The following is a 15,553-nucleotide window of genomic DNA, read 5'->3' as shown; positions in this document are numbered from 1 at the left end:
GATAAAAAATGAACAAAAAAATGGCAAAAATTTGACTTAAAAAAAGACAAAAAAATGATTAAAAAAACATTACGAAAAAATAAAAACAAATGTGACAAAAAAAATGACAAAAAAGTTACAAAAATGAGTTTAATGCCCAACAAAAAAATGATGGAAAAAAAAATGTGATGACGTGAGGAAAAAGATCCTCTCGGTTCAGGCGGGAGTTACAGAGTTTAAATTAGCCTTTAGCTTCAAGACAAACTTACTGATCCTTATAAACATAAACATAAACGTCTCCTCTATGGAAATATTTCTACCAGGAACTCACCGGTCTGAGCTAATCTTAATGGAAATGAACACGAACAGGAAGTACTAGCGCCCACAGCTTCAGGTCAGAGGAACTAGCATAGCCATACCGTGCAACAAGCCGAAAAATCGGCTTGTTGCACAATGTGGCTACGCTAGTTCCTCTGACCTGAAGGTGTGAGCACCAGTACTTCCTGTCTGTATTAGTATGTATATATGAAAAAGAGGCAAAAATGTGACACAAAAAAAAGACGAAAAAATGACCAAAATGTGACAAAAATGCGATAAAACATTGACGAAAAAAAGGACAAAAATGTGATACAAATTTGACCCAGAAAAGGACAAAATTTTGACAATTTTTTTTAAAAAATGTGATAAAAAATGGACAAAAAAATGGCAAAAATTTGACTTAAAAAAAGACCAAAAAAATGATTAAAAAAACATTACGAAAAAATAAAAACAAATGTGACAAAAAAATGACAAAAAAGTTACAAAAATGAGTTTAATGCCCAACAAAAAAATGATGGAAAAAAAAATCTGATGACGTGAGGAAAAAGATCCTCTCGGTTCAGGCGGGAGTTACAAAGTTTAAATTAGCCTTTAGCTTCAAGACAAACTCCCTGATCCTTATAAACATAAACGTCTCCTCTATGGAAATATTTCTACCAGGAACTCACTGGTCTGAGCTAATCTTAATGGAAATTAATACAAACAGGAAGTACTAGCGCCCACAGCTTCAGCTCAGAGGAACTAGCGTAGCCACATTGTGCAACAAGCCGATTGCGTTCTTGAAGGAGCCGTTATAATTGAAGAGAACACCTAAATATTTAAAACATTGTACCATCTCCAGTCTTTCTCCATTGCATATAATACATTTAATTTTGTGCCCAAATACTGTTACTACTACCACTACTTCACCCAAACGAACAGTGCGACTCACCTGACTGTCGAGGCCAAGCAGCAGCAGCATAATAAAAAAGAGGATGGCCCAGACAGTCGGGAAAGGCATCATGGTGACTGCCTTGGGGTACGCGATGAACGCCAGCCCGGGACCTGAAGCGGGGGAGCCAGGAGGGGTGGGGGGGGGCGGGGCGAGGGAGGGAGCAAACAAACAAGAGAGAGAGAAAAAAAGCCACGTTAGCATCACGCGACGGGCTCATCTGATCTGCGGCCGCCGTCGGACCGAAGCCCGCGCAGCAGACGGGCAGACCAGACCGGACATGGTTAGGGCTAAACTCACTAGCATGTGGCTAACACGGCTAACTATTACACTACGGGGTAAAAAAAACATGTCTAACTGTACTTACCCAGAGTTCCCTACCAGGTACTTTAAATACAAAACTACATGGGCTACTACAGAGTCTGTGTCTTTGACTATATCAGTATTTTCAAAGGATGTTTGTTTAGCTGTGGAAGTAAGTACAGGTAAGTATAAGTACAATGGTTACACAAAGTACTTCAGCCAAAGTAAACAATAAAACAAACCCAATGAGCACAGTGATCTGGAAATAGTTGAGAGTTTTTGCCTCGGGACAGATATGGAAGCGTCAGTGTGGAGGAGGGACATGCGGGGCAGGGCTGCACAATTATTACAATCCAAGAGAAATCTCTGTTTAAACTATCTATGATCACACCCCAAAAAAATATTAATGACACTTTGCCAAGGGCTGGTACCGTTACATTGTCTTCGATACCAGTACTTTAACGATACTTGGTTTTCGATAACGATACCGGAACGATTATTAAAGTGTTAGTATAGTCATATAGAACAATAAAACAGATTAATATGTTCATTTCATTATCCTTTGATTGAATTTATTTACATTAGTATCATTTATTTGAGATTAAATGATCAACAGACATTCTTTAACTAACTAAACACTTTTCAACTTTTTTCTTAATTATTCCCCAAATTTCAAGCTATTTTTTTCTGTTTTTCCCAATTTTCTTTTTGTTCTTCTTTTTTTTCTCCATTTCCCTCTTAATTTGTTTTTCAATTTTCCACTTTTTTTATTTTTCCACTTTTTTTTTAATTTTCCACTTTTTTTCCCACTTTTTTTTTTTTCCAATTTTCCACTTTTTTTTAATTTTTTTAGTTTTTTTAATGGCTGCTCATAAAGGGCTGGCACCGTTACATTTTCTTCGATACCAGTACTTTAACGATACTTGGTTTTCGATACCGATACCGGAACGATAGTTTTTTCGATGCCTGTAGTGTAAAAGTACTAGCCTAGTCATATAGAACAATAAAACAGATTAATATGTTCATTTATTCATTTTTCTTTGATTGGATTTATTTACATTAGTATCATTTATTTGAGATTAAACGACCAACAAACATTCTTTCACTAAAAAAGGCACAAAAAACACTTTTTTTTTTCTGTTTTTTCCAGATTTTCTTTTTTTTTCTCCATGTCCCAATTATTATTATTATTTTTTTAAATTTTCCCCCAATTACTCCCCCTCTTAATTTGTTTTATTTTCTTCAAAATTGTCCCCTTTTTTTTATTTTTCCCCCTTTTTTTTCAATTTTTCACTTTTTTTTTCTCGATTTTTTTCCATCTTTTTTTTAAAATAAATTTTCCCCAAATTACCCCGCCCCCCTTTTTTCCCCCAATTTCTCTCAATTCTTTTTTTTTTTTTTCACTTTTTCCCCCAATGTTTTTCTTATCTATTTATTTAATTATTAGTATTTGTATTATTTATTTACAGAACATATTTCATTAGAACTGCTGGAACAAAAACTCTCAAAACTTTAAATATATTGAGAATCGATGCTTTAGAAAATATAACTATGACTCATTTAGCTGGAAAACATCTTTTGTAAAAACTATAATTTAATGAAGAAATGTTCGGCAGTTTGACTGGTTGGCACGGCAACACTTTTCATCCACTTCCTGTCCAATAAGGAAGGGTTAGTGTTAGATGTTCTGCTCTGGAGGGACAGTCTGCTGTGAAAACGTGAGATATCATGGCACAAATTAAGGTTAGGGCCAGGGAAATGATTAACCTCTTAACTCCCTCATTTTTGTAAATTTTTTGTCATTTTTAATCACATTTTTGTCATTTTTTCGTCACTTTTTTCGTCCATTTTTAATCAATTTTTTGTCACTTTTTTCGTATTTTTTGGTCATTTTTATCACATTTTTGTCATTTTTTCGTCAATTTTTCGTCCATTTTTCGTCAATGTTTTGTCACATTTTTGTCATTTTTTTGTCACTTTTTTCGTCCATTTTTAATCAATTTTTTGTCACATTTTTGTCACTTTTTTGTATTTTTTGGTCATTTTTATCACATTTTTGTCATTTTTTCGTCAATTTTTAATCAATTTTTTGTCACTTTTTTTGTCACATTTGTGTCATTTTTTTGTCAATTTCTTGTGACATTTTTGTGACATTTTTGCCACTTTTTCATAAATTTTTCATCCCTTTTTTGTCACATTTCCATCATTGTTTTGTTGCTATTTTCACACCATTTTTCCAGAAGCTTTTGGACTGGAGTAAAGCCAAACTGGAGAAAATGTGCTCGGTTCAGGCGGGAGTTAAGGGGTTAACTTTAAGGATTAGGATTATTTGTATTTTTAGACAAACCAGCTCATAGATCTATACAAACTCACAGCAGACCGTCCCTCCGGAGCAGACGATCTAGCACTAAACATAAGGAAGTGAAGCTGTAAACATCACAGAAATGGTCAAACTAAAAGAAAGCTGGTTTTATTCCTGCAGGATCTTTGGATCGATTAAGGTTTGCGATGTTTGGACTTTGGGAAAGCTTTGTCTGTGTTTGCATCTTTACATTTATCCTTCTTTTTAAGCTAAATTGTGCAGCCCTTATAAAGATGGATCTTCAAATTCAACAGTCACCAAGTGCAGTCACCAAATCCATAAATGTCTCAACTTCCAAAAACTCTGAACTATTCGAACACTAGAAAAACATCTTAAACTGTACAACAGATGCGTATGATTCACATTTCCCAGCGTTTGGAAAAAGTAAACCAGTTCATCAGAGCTCAGAGTCAAAGTAAGTCTCCACCTAAAGACTTCACTCCCACATTTTGCATCGTCCCAGTGTCGTGTTTAGGAGAAATGCAAAATGATGTTGGTAAAACAGCAGCAGATACAACTCGGGTCAAATGACATACGCCTTTTTTTTAAGCAATAGTTGTTTTTTCTTTCTTTCTTTCTTTCGTTCTTTTTTTTCTTTTAAATCAAAGGCGTAGTTTTGAGGTGTTGAAGTGAACCAAAGAAGTGAAGGACCATGAAGCAGACAGAGTTCACTTTTTGAGGCATCCATCCAACCAAACACCGCTGACTCACAGCACAATGTGACAGGGCTGTGTGAAACAGAGCAGCTCTGCTCAGTGCACTGTCAAAACAGGGTCATACTCAGGAGGTTACATGTTAAATACAAGGTTATTCAAGTACAAGGTGTATCCGTCCACTACAGACTAGCATACGGGCTAACAAACTGCTTTGGGGATTAAGAAAAACCTTTATTCGTCCCACAGTCGGAATAACTGACTTAACTCAAGGTAAATCGGCTTGTTGCACAATGTGGCTACGCTAGTTCCTCTGAGCTGAAGCTGTGGGCGCTAGCACTTCCTGTTTGTATTCATTTCCATTAGGATGAGCTCAGACCGGTGAGTTTCTGGTAGAAATATTTCCATAGAGGAGACTTTTATGTTTGTGAGGATCAGGGAGTTTGTCTTGAAGCTAAAGGCTAATTTAAACTCTTAACTCCCGCCTGAACCGAGAGGATCTTTTTTCCTCACGTCGTCAGATTATTTTTTTTCATCATTTTTGTCACTTTTTTGGTCACTTTATTTTTTTAATTTTTTTTTATTTTTTGTCAATTTTTTATCACATTTTTGTAATTTTTTTTGTCACATTTTTGCCATTTTTTGTCAATTTCTTGTGACATTTTTGTGACATTTTTGCCACTTTTTCATAAATTTTTCGTCACTTTTTTGGTCACTTTTTTGGTCACTTTTTTGGTAACTTTTTTTTTTTGTTTGTCAATTTTTTATCACATTTTTGTAATTTTTTTGTCACATTTTTGCCATTTTTTTGTCAAATTTGTATCAATTTTTTATCAAATTTTTGTCAATTTTTTGTGACATTTTTGCCACTTTTTCATCAATTTTTCGTCACTTTTTTTTTTCATTTTTTTGTCAAATTTTTATCACATTTTTATCATTTTTTGTCACATTTTTTTCATTTTTTTCATTTTTTTCTTCAATTTTTTATCACATTTTTTTCATTTTTTTTGTCACATTTTTGCCATTTTTTGTCCATTTTTTTTATCACATTTTTGTAATTTTTTGGTCATTTTTTTGTCACATTTTTGTCATTTTTCGTCAATTTTTTGTCAATTTCTTTGTGACATTTTTGCCACTTTTCCATCATTGTTTTCGTCGAGAAAATGTGCTCGGTTCAGGTGGGAGTTAAGGGGTTAATGCTTTACACAACTTGAAATAGTGCCTTTTTATATATTTTCATAGCATGTTAGCCTTTAGCTTCAAGACAAACTCTCGATCCTTCATGATCACAGGCGTCTCTGATCTGAACTTCATGATTTGAACACAGTAAATGATCGTCTACCGGGAACTCACCGCCCACAACGTAATCTTTAGAAAATATGATTATTATTCCAGGAAAAGAAAACAGACAGGAAGTCCAGGCGCTCACACCTTCAGGTCAGAGGAGCTAGCATAGCCACACCGCGCAACAAGCCAATTACAATCATACTGTTTTACTGAAATGCTGATCTATTCTTCAATGACTTAGAGAATAAATAACTCTAACATTTAACATAATTTGGGGGAACTATAGCCTACAGTTTGAGTAACATCTGATATTTCAGATGATTCAGTATTGACAATATGTACAAAAGTAATTCTAACCTTTCTTTTTCATCCTGTCACCCTCTGTCCACTTATCGCTTATTTGTATTAAAGGGATGTTTCAGGATGTTTGACATAGGGCCGCATTTCCTAGTTATCCAGAGTGTTGTTGATTTCTGGAGATGTTTTTTGTAATTCATGCAGTTCTTATATTTGAAGAGTGGAGCTAGGCTAGTGCAAGGCTAGCACATTTAGCGGTATCAGATACGTGTGACCCGCTCCACAGAGCACCTGAGGCAAATCACTTATAACGCCAGAGTAACCATATACATGTCTGTGTGGATTTCACCCATTTTTTTTTATTTCCCCCTTTTTTCTCCTCTTTTTCCCATTTTTTCCACTTTTACCCCCAATTTTTCCCAATTTTTTCCATGTTTTTTTTTTGTTTCCCCCTTTTTTTTGCTCTTCTTTTCATCCACTTTCCCCCCAAAATTTTCCCAACTTTTTCCATGTTTTTTTTATTTTTTATTTCCCACTTTTTTTTGTCCTCTTTTTCCCCATTTTTTCCATGTTTTTACTTTTTTTTCCTCAAAATTTCCCACTTTTTTTTGTACTTTTTTCCCCCATTTTTTCCACTTTTACCCCCAAATTTTCCCCATTTTTCCATGTATTTTTATTTTATTTCCCCCTTTTTTTTGCTCCTCCTTTTCCCAATTATTCCACTTTTTCCCCAATTTTCCCCCATTTTTTCCCCCATGTTTTTTTCATTTCCCTTTTTTTTGCCACTCTTTTTCCCAATTATTCCACTTTTCCCCAAAATGTCCCCCCTTTTTTTTCCATGTTTTTTTTTCTAATTTCACTTTATTCTTTCTGCTCTTTTCCCCAATTTTTTCCATGTTTTTACTTTTTTTTTTTTTTTTTTAAATTTCCCACTTTTTTTGGTCCTCTTCCCCCCCAATTTTTCCCCCATGTTTTTTTCATTTCCCTTTATTTTGCTACTCTTTTTCCTAATTATTCCACTTTTCACCCCCAATTTTTCCCCACCCCCAAAATGGTTAAAATGACTCTATGGACACAGACATTGATATGGTGAGTCTGGTGTTATCAGTGATTTGCCTCAGGTGCTTCACACTGTTTTTAATGCAGGCTAGCTGATACCATAGACATGCACTAGCCTTGCATTAGCCTAGCACCGCTAAGCTCTTCAAACATAAGAACTGCATGAACTACAAAAGAAACATCTCCATAAATCAGCAACACTCTGGATAACGAGTAAACGAGGCCCTGTGTCAAACACCCTTTAACTGTAAATGACTTTATATGGACATAATTAACACTTAGCTAAAGCTGCTACTGGAACGGTCGACTATAATTTGCATCCGCTCACCTAAGCTCCACCTACGGGGCTTTTTTTCCGTCTTTGTTTACTACAAAATGTATGAAGGAGCAATGGTATTTTAATACAAACACAGCATTTACATTTTATAATCACAAAGCAAAAAGCATGTGCTCATTAATGGGAAAGAACCACAGCAATGGAAAAAAAACACCAGTTCGAAAAAAAACAAGCTTTTTGTCGGCATCTGGCACAAGATGCACCGTGTCCTTTCGCCTACTCCGCTCGCGGCTAGCATCTACGCTAGCTCCGGCAAAAACGAAAAAACAACACAGCTTTTTTCCTCTCAGTTGTCATCGCTAAGTAACGGGTTCCTGCACCTCCTTTTTGTTTTGTTTTTGTCTGTCCTCCTTGGTTACTGCTTCTTCGCCTTCTGTTCTCGTTGCTGCTAAGCTAACGTGGCTAACATGCACTCTAAATTCGTCGAGGTGTTTGATTGCGGAAAACTTCCATATTCCGATGCCGTCATTTTTTTTGAATAGGATCCATTCATATCCAATGACCAAATGGTTTTGTTTTGTCTTTTCGTTGCTGTTTTTGTTTTGTTTTGTTTTTTTCTCTTTAAGCGTAGGGATTCACTTGTTATTTCATTAGTTGAACCAGGAAGCAGCGCCCACCACCGCTGCCGCCTTTTTTTTTTTTTTTTACAGACCCGCGTACCTGACTCTGCCACATCAGCAATGTCCACCCCTTGCTCTTGTGCCATGAAGCCCAGGACGGAAAATATTGCGAATCCAGACACAAAACTGGTACCACTGTTGAGGGCTCCCAGCAGCAAACAGTCCCTAAGTCACACATATGTCATGGAGGAGGATTTGTTAATGAACACAACAGTCACCCCTTTTAAACCCGCTAAATGGCTAATGCTAAACAGCCCCCGCTAATAGCACAGACCCCCCGCCCGAGCGATGCCTCACCTGTAGCAGTTGTATTTGTACTTGTTGTAGCTCCCCAGGGAGGTCATGGCACCCAAGCATATGGCGTAGGAGAAGAAGATCTGGGTGCCGGCGTCGATCCACACCTGCCGGGGAGGGGGGGGGGGGGGGGAGAGAGCGGGGACAAAAAGGCTGAGGCCTGCTGATGTGGGAGGCATAGAAGTCACAGCGCGAGCTATAGCTAACTGAGCCCAGGGGCCGGACTGGGACCGAAAACCGGCCCTGGACTCTGGTCGGCCTGGTCCAAATCAGTGTAAATGTGACACTTCCACAAATACATGTGTGAACCTCTGACTTAACCCAGAGCAGTTTCTCCAGTTCGGCTTTACCCAAATCTAAAAGCTTCTTGACTGGAGAGCAAATCTAGAAAAGTGACGGGAACTTTTTGTCACTTTTTCGCTGTGTTTTTGTCACTTTTTTGTTGCTGTTCCAGCGTATATTTGTTTTTGGATGATTTTCTCTTAACCCCTTAACCCCCACCTGAACCGAGCACATTTTCTCCAGTTTGGCTTTACCCCAATCCAAAAGCTTCTGGAAAAAAGTGTGGAAAATAGCGACAAAACTGAGACGAAAACAATGATGGAAATGTGACAAAAAAGTGACGAAAAATTGATGAAAAAAATGTGACAGTAATTTGATAAAAATAAAAAAAAATGACAAAAAATGACAAAAAGTAACAAAAAAATAAAATAAAAATGTGACAAAAATTTGACAAAAAACGACAAAAAACGATTAAAAAAATGACAAAAAAAAAAAAAGAAAAAAATTGAAAAAAGAAAAAAAAATGACAAAAATGACAAAAAAGAAAAAAAAAAGAAAAAAAAAATTATGAAAAAAAAGGAAAAAAACAAACAAAAAGGAAACAATGACAAAAAAAGTGACAAAAAATGAAAAAAATTACACAAATAAAAAAATGAAAAAAATGAAAAAAACATTAAATAAAAAAAATTACTAAAAAGTGACAAAAAATGACTAAAAAAAAATAAAAATCCAAAATAAACATAAAAACATTTTTTAAAAATAAACGACAAAAATAAATGATAAAAAAAAGGAAAAAAATAAAATAAAAAGAAAGGGACAAAAAAAAGAAAAAAAAATGAGTTACAAAAATGAGTTGAATACCCAACAAAAAAATGCTGGGAAAAAAATCAGATGACGTGAGGAAACAGATCCTCTCGGTTCAGGCGGGAGTTAAGAGGTTAAGCTTTTAGATTTGGGTAAAGCTCGGTTTCGCCCGGGGGTAAGGGTCAGGTAAAGTGAGAGGCCAGGCCGGTGGCCCTAGAGCCAGTGGCCCCTCTGTGCTCTTCCAGAATGGACATACGGCCAGTCCGCCCCTGCTATAGGATGAAGTTTAATGGCCACTGGATGTGTATCCGACCCCACCACAAAAAGTAGAAATGTAACATGTATACACTAATTCTTCACTAAAGTAAAATCTGAAAAGGTCTGTATACTTATTCACGTTTTCCCACAAGGCTTAAAGGCACTATACCTGATTTTTTTTTTCTCATAGTGGAACAAATTGTGCTTTGTCCTCCTTTAGTGTATTATGAAAAAGATCTATGTAATTACGAATCATTTGTATCAGTTTCATGAACTCTCAGGCGAGTTTTCTAGCATTTCTGCGAGAATATATTACAAATATGTTAGGAAAGTTAAGAATGAGTTTGGTTTAGTGGCCTCTTTCATTGTTTATAATAAAAAACAATCAGGTACAGGGCCTTTAATGTGGATGATGGGTTGACAACAGCTGAAAACCCCTGGATCGTTCATAGTTTGGGATGTTTGGTGGCTAAAAAGCAGGCTAACGAATGCACGATGTATTGAACGATAACCCTAACGTTTCTGCTGAAGCATTTTAGCTCCACGACCGACAGCGGGAGCTTCTTACCTCCGGATCCTTGAGACGGTTCAGGTCGGGGTACAGGTAAAACTTGATTCCTTCGGCAGCACCGGGCAAAGTCACCCCGCGGATCAGCAGCACGATCAGCATCACGAAGGGGAACGTGGCAGTGATGTAGACCACCTGCACAGACCCGGCAAAGAGGTTTGGAAAACGCTCACGGGGCTCGAAAACTGAGAAACACTATTCATGCAGCTTTGTTTTACATTTTAATGTCATCGTAAGCAAAAGATGACAAGTGTTCGGGCTGTTGAAGACTCTGGTGTAGAAGATCTGCAGCTGTGTGTAGCTAACGTCTAAACAATTAAAGGGGGGGTATTATGCAGAATCTACTGTTTCAAGCTTTCCATCCTGTTATTCTGTCACTCCCTCATTAAAAACATGGCTGAAGTGTTGCCTTGGCACATTCACGTATTTCTGAGTCATCTGTAAAAACTCTGATGGCGGCCATTTTAGGGATAGGTTTTTGTCACATTTTTGTTGAGTTTTTGTCATTTTTTTGTTGAGTTTTTGTCATTTTTTGTTGAATTTTTGTCACATTTTTGTTGAATTTTTGTCATTTTTTTGTTGAGTTTTTGTCATTTTTTTGTTTAATTTTTGTCATTTTTTTGTTTAATTTTTGTCATTTTTTTGTTTAATTTTTGTCATTTTTTTGTTGAATTTTTGTCATTTTTTTTGTTGAATTTTTGTCACATTTTTGTTGAATTTTTGTCATTGTTTTGTTGAATTTTTGTCATTTTTTTGTTGAATTTTTGTCATTTTTTGTTGAATAATTTTTGTCATTTTTTTGTTGAGTTTCTTTCATTTTTTTGTTGAATTTTTGTCACTTTTTAGTTGAATTTTTGTCACGTTTTTGTTGAATTTTTGGCTGACGGCGGCCATTTTAGGGATAGGTTTGCCTGAGTCCTCCTAGGAACGCCCCCACCTCCTGGAGACGCCTCCGAGCTTTGGTCACCAGCCGAGTAACCAACCACTGCTCCTCAGCAGAACCCCCTCCCCACTGATGCCACAGACAGCGTGTGGAGGGGGCGTGTCTAAAGGCTCAGAGGTTCTTAAAGAGACAGAGGCCTATTTCAAGACATTCACTACAGCCATTTTGAGAGAGACATTTTATACAAGGCAGTTATTCTAATTTACTGCATTTACAGACCAACAGAAGGTTTGTCATCATTGTAGTGTGATATAGACTGGTGCTGTGGGACTGAAACAAGCAGAACACCCCCTCTTTAAAGCAGAACACCCCCTCTTTAACACAAGAGAATGGGGATGGCGAAGGAAAAACAACTCTACTCAGTGCCATCATTACTATTTTCAGTTTGTATTTTACCAGAATGATTGGGGAATTTGCGATGGAAAACTGACCCAGGAAAACTTTACAGGCGTCTGGGAAACACCGAAACATCCTGAGCAAAGATTTCTCACTGTCTGTCGTTTTCGCCGTTCTTTACAAATCTAGAAAACAACGTGGATTGAGATTTATTGTGCTTTTGTGGTTTATAATCCTCCACAATCCTCCAGTCACTCCCAGATGTCTCTTTCTACAGCCTCAGTCTCGGTATTGATTAGTGGGACTGAGGCGAATGAACCAGATCAAGTGCGGTCACTTTTCAAGGGAAGACATTCTAGCGCGGGACGGCCTGCGCTTGGCCTTTCCTATGGTTTTGTTTTGCTTTTATAGTATTTTGTGACTGATCCCAAAGTGTTTGTTGATATGAATTGGCCCCTAAACTGAAAACTGTTGTTCAAAGTAGGGCTGAAACGACTAATCGATTATTGAAATAGTCGACAACTATTTCAGTAATCAAGTAATCGTTTTCTGGTTCACACAGACTCAAATAGAGAAATAATGACATGAAAATGTAGTATTTTTGATGAAAACCTACTTTGTTTTTCATAGTAAGGGTCTGTGGTGTTTTGTACATTGTAAATTTCATAAATATCCGTCTGTGTCTCGTCCAATCAGAAGCAGAATTAGCGCCAAGAGCCTCGAACAGACATTTACTTTAAGTTTCCTCCATCGTCCACTTTAGCGTTATGTGATAATTTCTTCTTTTGTTTTAAATCCAATTTTCCTACACCATTCACAGCCATCGCAAAAATATTCGATAGATTAATCGATGACAAAATAATCGTTAGTTGCAGCCCTAGTTCAAAGCATTGTATTGTTAAGATCCTTAAGAAAAGTCGAGATAGGACGTGGCGGCCATCTTGTGATTGGCCGCTGATGCTAATGGTAATAGCACGGTTTTCTTTGATTAAACGTCAGAATCTGAGATACACTCATTGATTTTGATTTGTTTTATCGCTGGCAAGTCTAGGTATCTGAGGTCTGACATATTTACTCTGAAACAACGACTTTTGTGTATCTTTATCCTTCTAAAGTCTAAAGTTAGGGCATGATTTACCAGGCGTTTGCTCATGTACAAAGTAACACGTGCAGATGTGGATCAGCAGCAAAGCCTTTTATGCAGTTTTTGCTCCCGCAGCAATCTCTCGTTTACATATCAGATTTCAATACTGTAACACAGGCAACATCAAATGGTAACTCAAGTAAAAGATGCCAACAAAATAGCTTGTTTTATTTTTCAGCCTGCACCTGCCATTTAGCACCTTTCTTGATGAATGACCCCCTTAGTGTATTCACTGTCTCCACTTGACTAATTTAACGAGCTAAATATTGGTCAAAGTCTGTCTCTTTACGTCTTTCAGCTTGTGCTTAAACAAACTAAAGGACTGTTTGAGAAGGAGCTTAATCGTATGTAATAATAAAATGCAATATGATTGTAAAAAGGTCAAATGTTTGCACTTACAGTATAATGTAATGTTGATGTAACCCACATAAAATCGTGCCTTTTTAGAATAAAATTAAATATAAAATTTCTAGTCTGCCGTGGCCGCAACACGTGACCACACCCGCGCGCACCTTTTTCCCTCGCGAGATGTCCGTAGCCAATCACATCACAGTAGGGCTCCTATACAAGCTTCCTGTTTCCTCTCTCCGGCAGAAGGTGGGAGAGAAGCAACAGGACGGCTGCAACAGGTTCGTAAACTCACTCTATTTCGCTGTAGTTTTCCGTTGATTTAAACTAAACCTCCGTTGTACATTTCACGCTTGTAGAGTCCGCTAACCGCCGCCGTAGACGCTGGGGTTCTCGCTGTGGGACAGATTATTGAGTGGAAATCGGTGAGTTGATGCATCAATGTGTTGTTTTGATGTAGCGCATTGCCTTGTTTTGAAACTGTCATGTTTGGATACCTGTAATGTTTATGTGTGTGCGCAACACACTTTGTAGGTGTTTTGAGACCCATGTTGTATGTTTGTGTACACTGGAAGAGAAAAAAGTCTAGCTAGCGTTCGTTTACGATGTTTACGATGTTTATTGATTTGGTCCTGTTTATCCGAACAGACCAGTTGCCCTGTCGAGTCCACTTGTGATGGCGAGCTGAGCCTAGAGCCCGGAGAAACAACCCAAACCTCTTCTGCGGTCTGGTAGGAGCCGTTGTGGCGCAGTCCTCTCCCACCTTTTCCTTCTCCGCCTTCCGCGTCCACACGAACTGAACTGTTAACGCGTATGGACTAACTCACACTTGGAAATAACCCCAATGGACACTAAGCCATTCTTTGTAATGGTGTAAGAATTCAAACTTATTGTGGACGTAGTGTCGGTTAGGCGGGAGCGACGCGTTTTGGGTTTTTTGGACTGACCTATTTTTGTTTTGTTTTGTTTGATGCTGGTTGTTGTTTGTTGAAATAACCATGCTGTCTAAGTAATGAAAACACATTGTACTTCTATACCATAGTTTGTCTATGTGCTCCTGCAGGAATGTAAATATGTACATTTTGTAAATGCCCCTTTTTCCACTTAATAAGGTATCACGTAAACGCAATAAGGCTCTGTGTATTGTTTCTGCACCTACACCTCCATGAGCGGATCTAGCTTCTGGTCCAGCCCAATTGAACCAGTATATTTAAATCATACATGCTACATTATACAATCATGTAATCCAGTTTGAAATAGTTTGCATGTTTATAAGAGGAAAATCTATGTCGAATGTAGTCAGTTAAAATGACAAAAGGTCTGTGCTACTGTCACAAAATGGCCGCCAGAGCAGTGTTAATGTCGTCGACTAAAATATTTAGCCTTAATTTTAGTCAAAGTGATATTTTTGTGACTAAAATTGGACTAAAACTAAATTAAAAGTTCCTCATGAGACTAAAACTGTGACTAAAATGTCCAGATATTTGAGTCGACTAAAATCAGACTAAATAAAGATGAAAAGGAGAGACTAAAATCATCCAAACTTGTATTGAGCGTCTGAAAGAGCCTCAGATCATGTTTAAAGGATCAGCTCTGAGCTTTGTTCATGTGGAGCAGAAACATGAAGCAGAGGAACAACATTAAACATGATTAGAATCAATATTATCAATGGAGTTTTATTGTATCGTCTCATATACAGAGTTCAGGACTGTGATGTCAAGTCGCAAAGCATCATTTTGCAGCAATAAACAAACTAATGGAGATTTTAAAAGGTAAAATACCGGCGTTATCGTTCACACATGAGTCATTTATCAAGAAAGTTGTTAAATAGTGGATGCAAGCTCAACAGTAACATCCTATTTTTAATTTACCTTTTGATAGACAAGTAATTCTGCTGGTCCACTTCTGTACAGTCTGTTTGGTAAATGACCACCTTAGATGTATTTACCAGTAGTGGCTCAGCAGCTAACGGAGTTGTTCCACAGCTTTTTTTCCTCCACCTTTTATACTGTTTTTAGCTCATGTTAGTCTGTGTGGAAAACATATGCTAATAGCCACAAACAGGGGTGGATCTCCGTGGCAACCGTGGATTTTCCTGAACTCTATTACTGTCCTGGTACATGTGGTCCAACGCTACAAAAACAAAACTTCAGAACGTCAGAACCACTGCCCGTTTCAAACATCCGTGTGCGGGACGTGTTTCTGGAGTCTGAGGGAGAGAGAGCCCGAAATAAATCTCATTCAGTGGGTGTCGGCGCAAATATGTGACTCATTAAGTGACCTCAAGTTCGTAAGTCGTCCCCAGGCCCAAAGCAACTGCATGAAAACAACTGTTGTTTACACAGGAGTAGGGCTGTGCAATTAATCGAAATTCGATTACGATTTCGATTACAACAGTAAACGATTACAAAATTAGCATAATCGCAAAAA

The 15,553-nt window shown here is 37.4% G+C and overlaps 1 protein-coding gene across 1 annotated transcript in view; it reads right to left on the bottom strand.

Annotated features, from left to right (window-relative positions):
* slc6a6b (solute carrier family 6 member 6b) overlaps positions 1–15,553 on the bottom strand; it is a gene marked incomplete at its 5' end in the record, with an annotated part of 61,128 nt that overhangs the window by 10,054 nt on the left and 35,521 nt on the right. The window contains 4 exons of the mRNA XM_079579270.1: positions 1,229–1,341; positions 8,187–8,311; positions 8,444–8,547; positions 10,353–10,487. Of these exons, the coding sequence (XP_079435396.1) occupies positions 1,229–1,341; positions 8,187–8,311; positions 8,444–8,547; positions 10,353–10,487 (477 nt within the window). The remainder of the gene's footprint in view (positions 1–1,228; positions 1,342–8,186; positions 8,312–8,443; positions 8,548–10,352; positions 10,488–15,553) is intronic.

This window comes from Gobius niger (assembly GCF_951799975.1).
Source record: "Gobius niger genome assembly, chromosome: 20".
Classification (NCBI taxonomy): Eukaryota; Metazoa; Chordata; class Actinopteri; order Gobiiformes; family Gobiidae; genus Gobius; species Gobius niger.
Note: the sequence above shows the minus strand (reverse complement) of the source record. Positions and strands in the feature narration are given on the sequence as shown.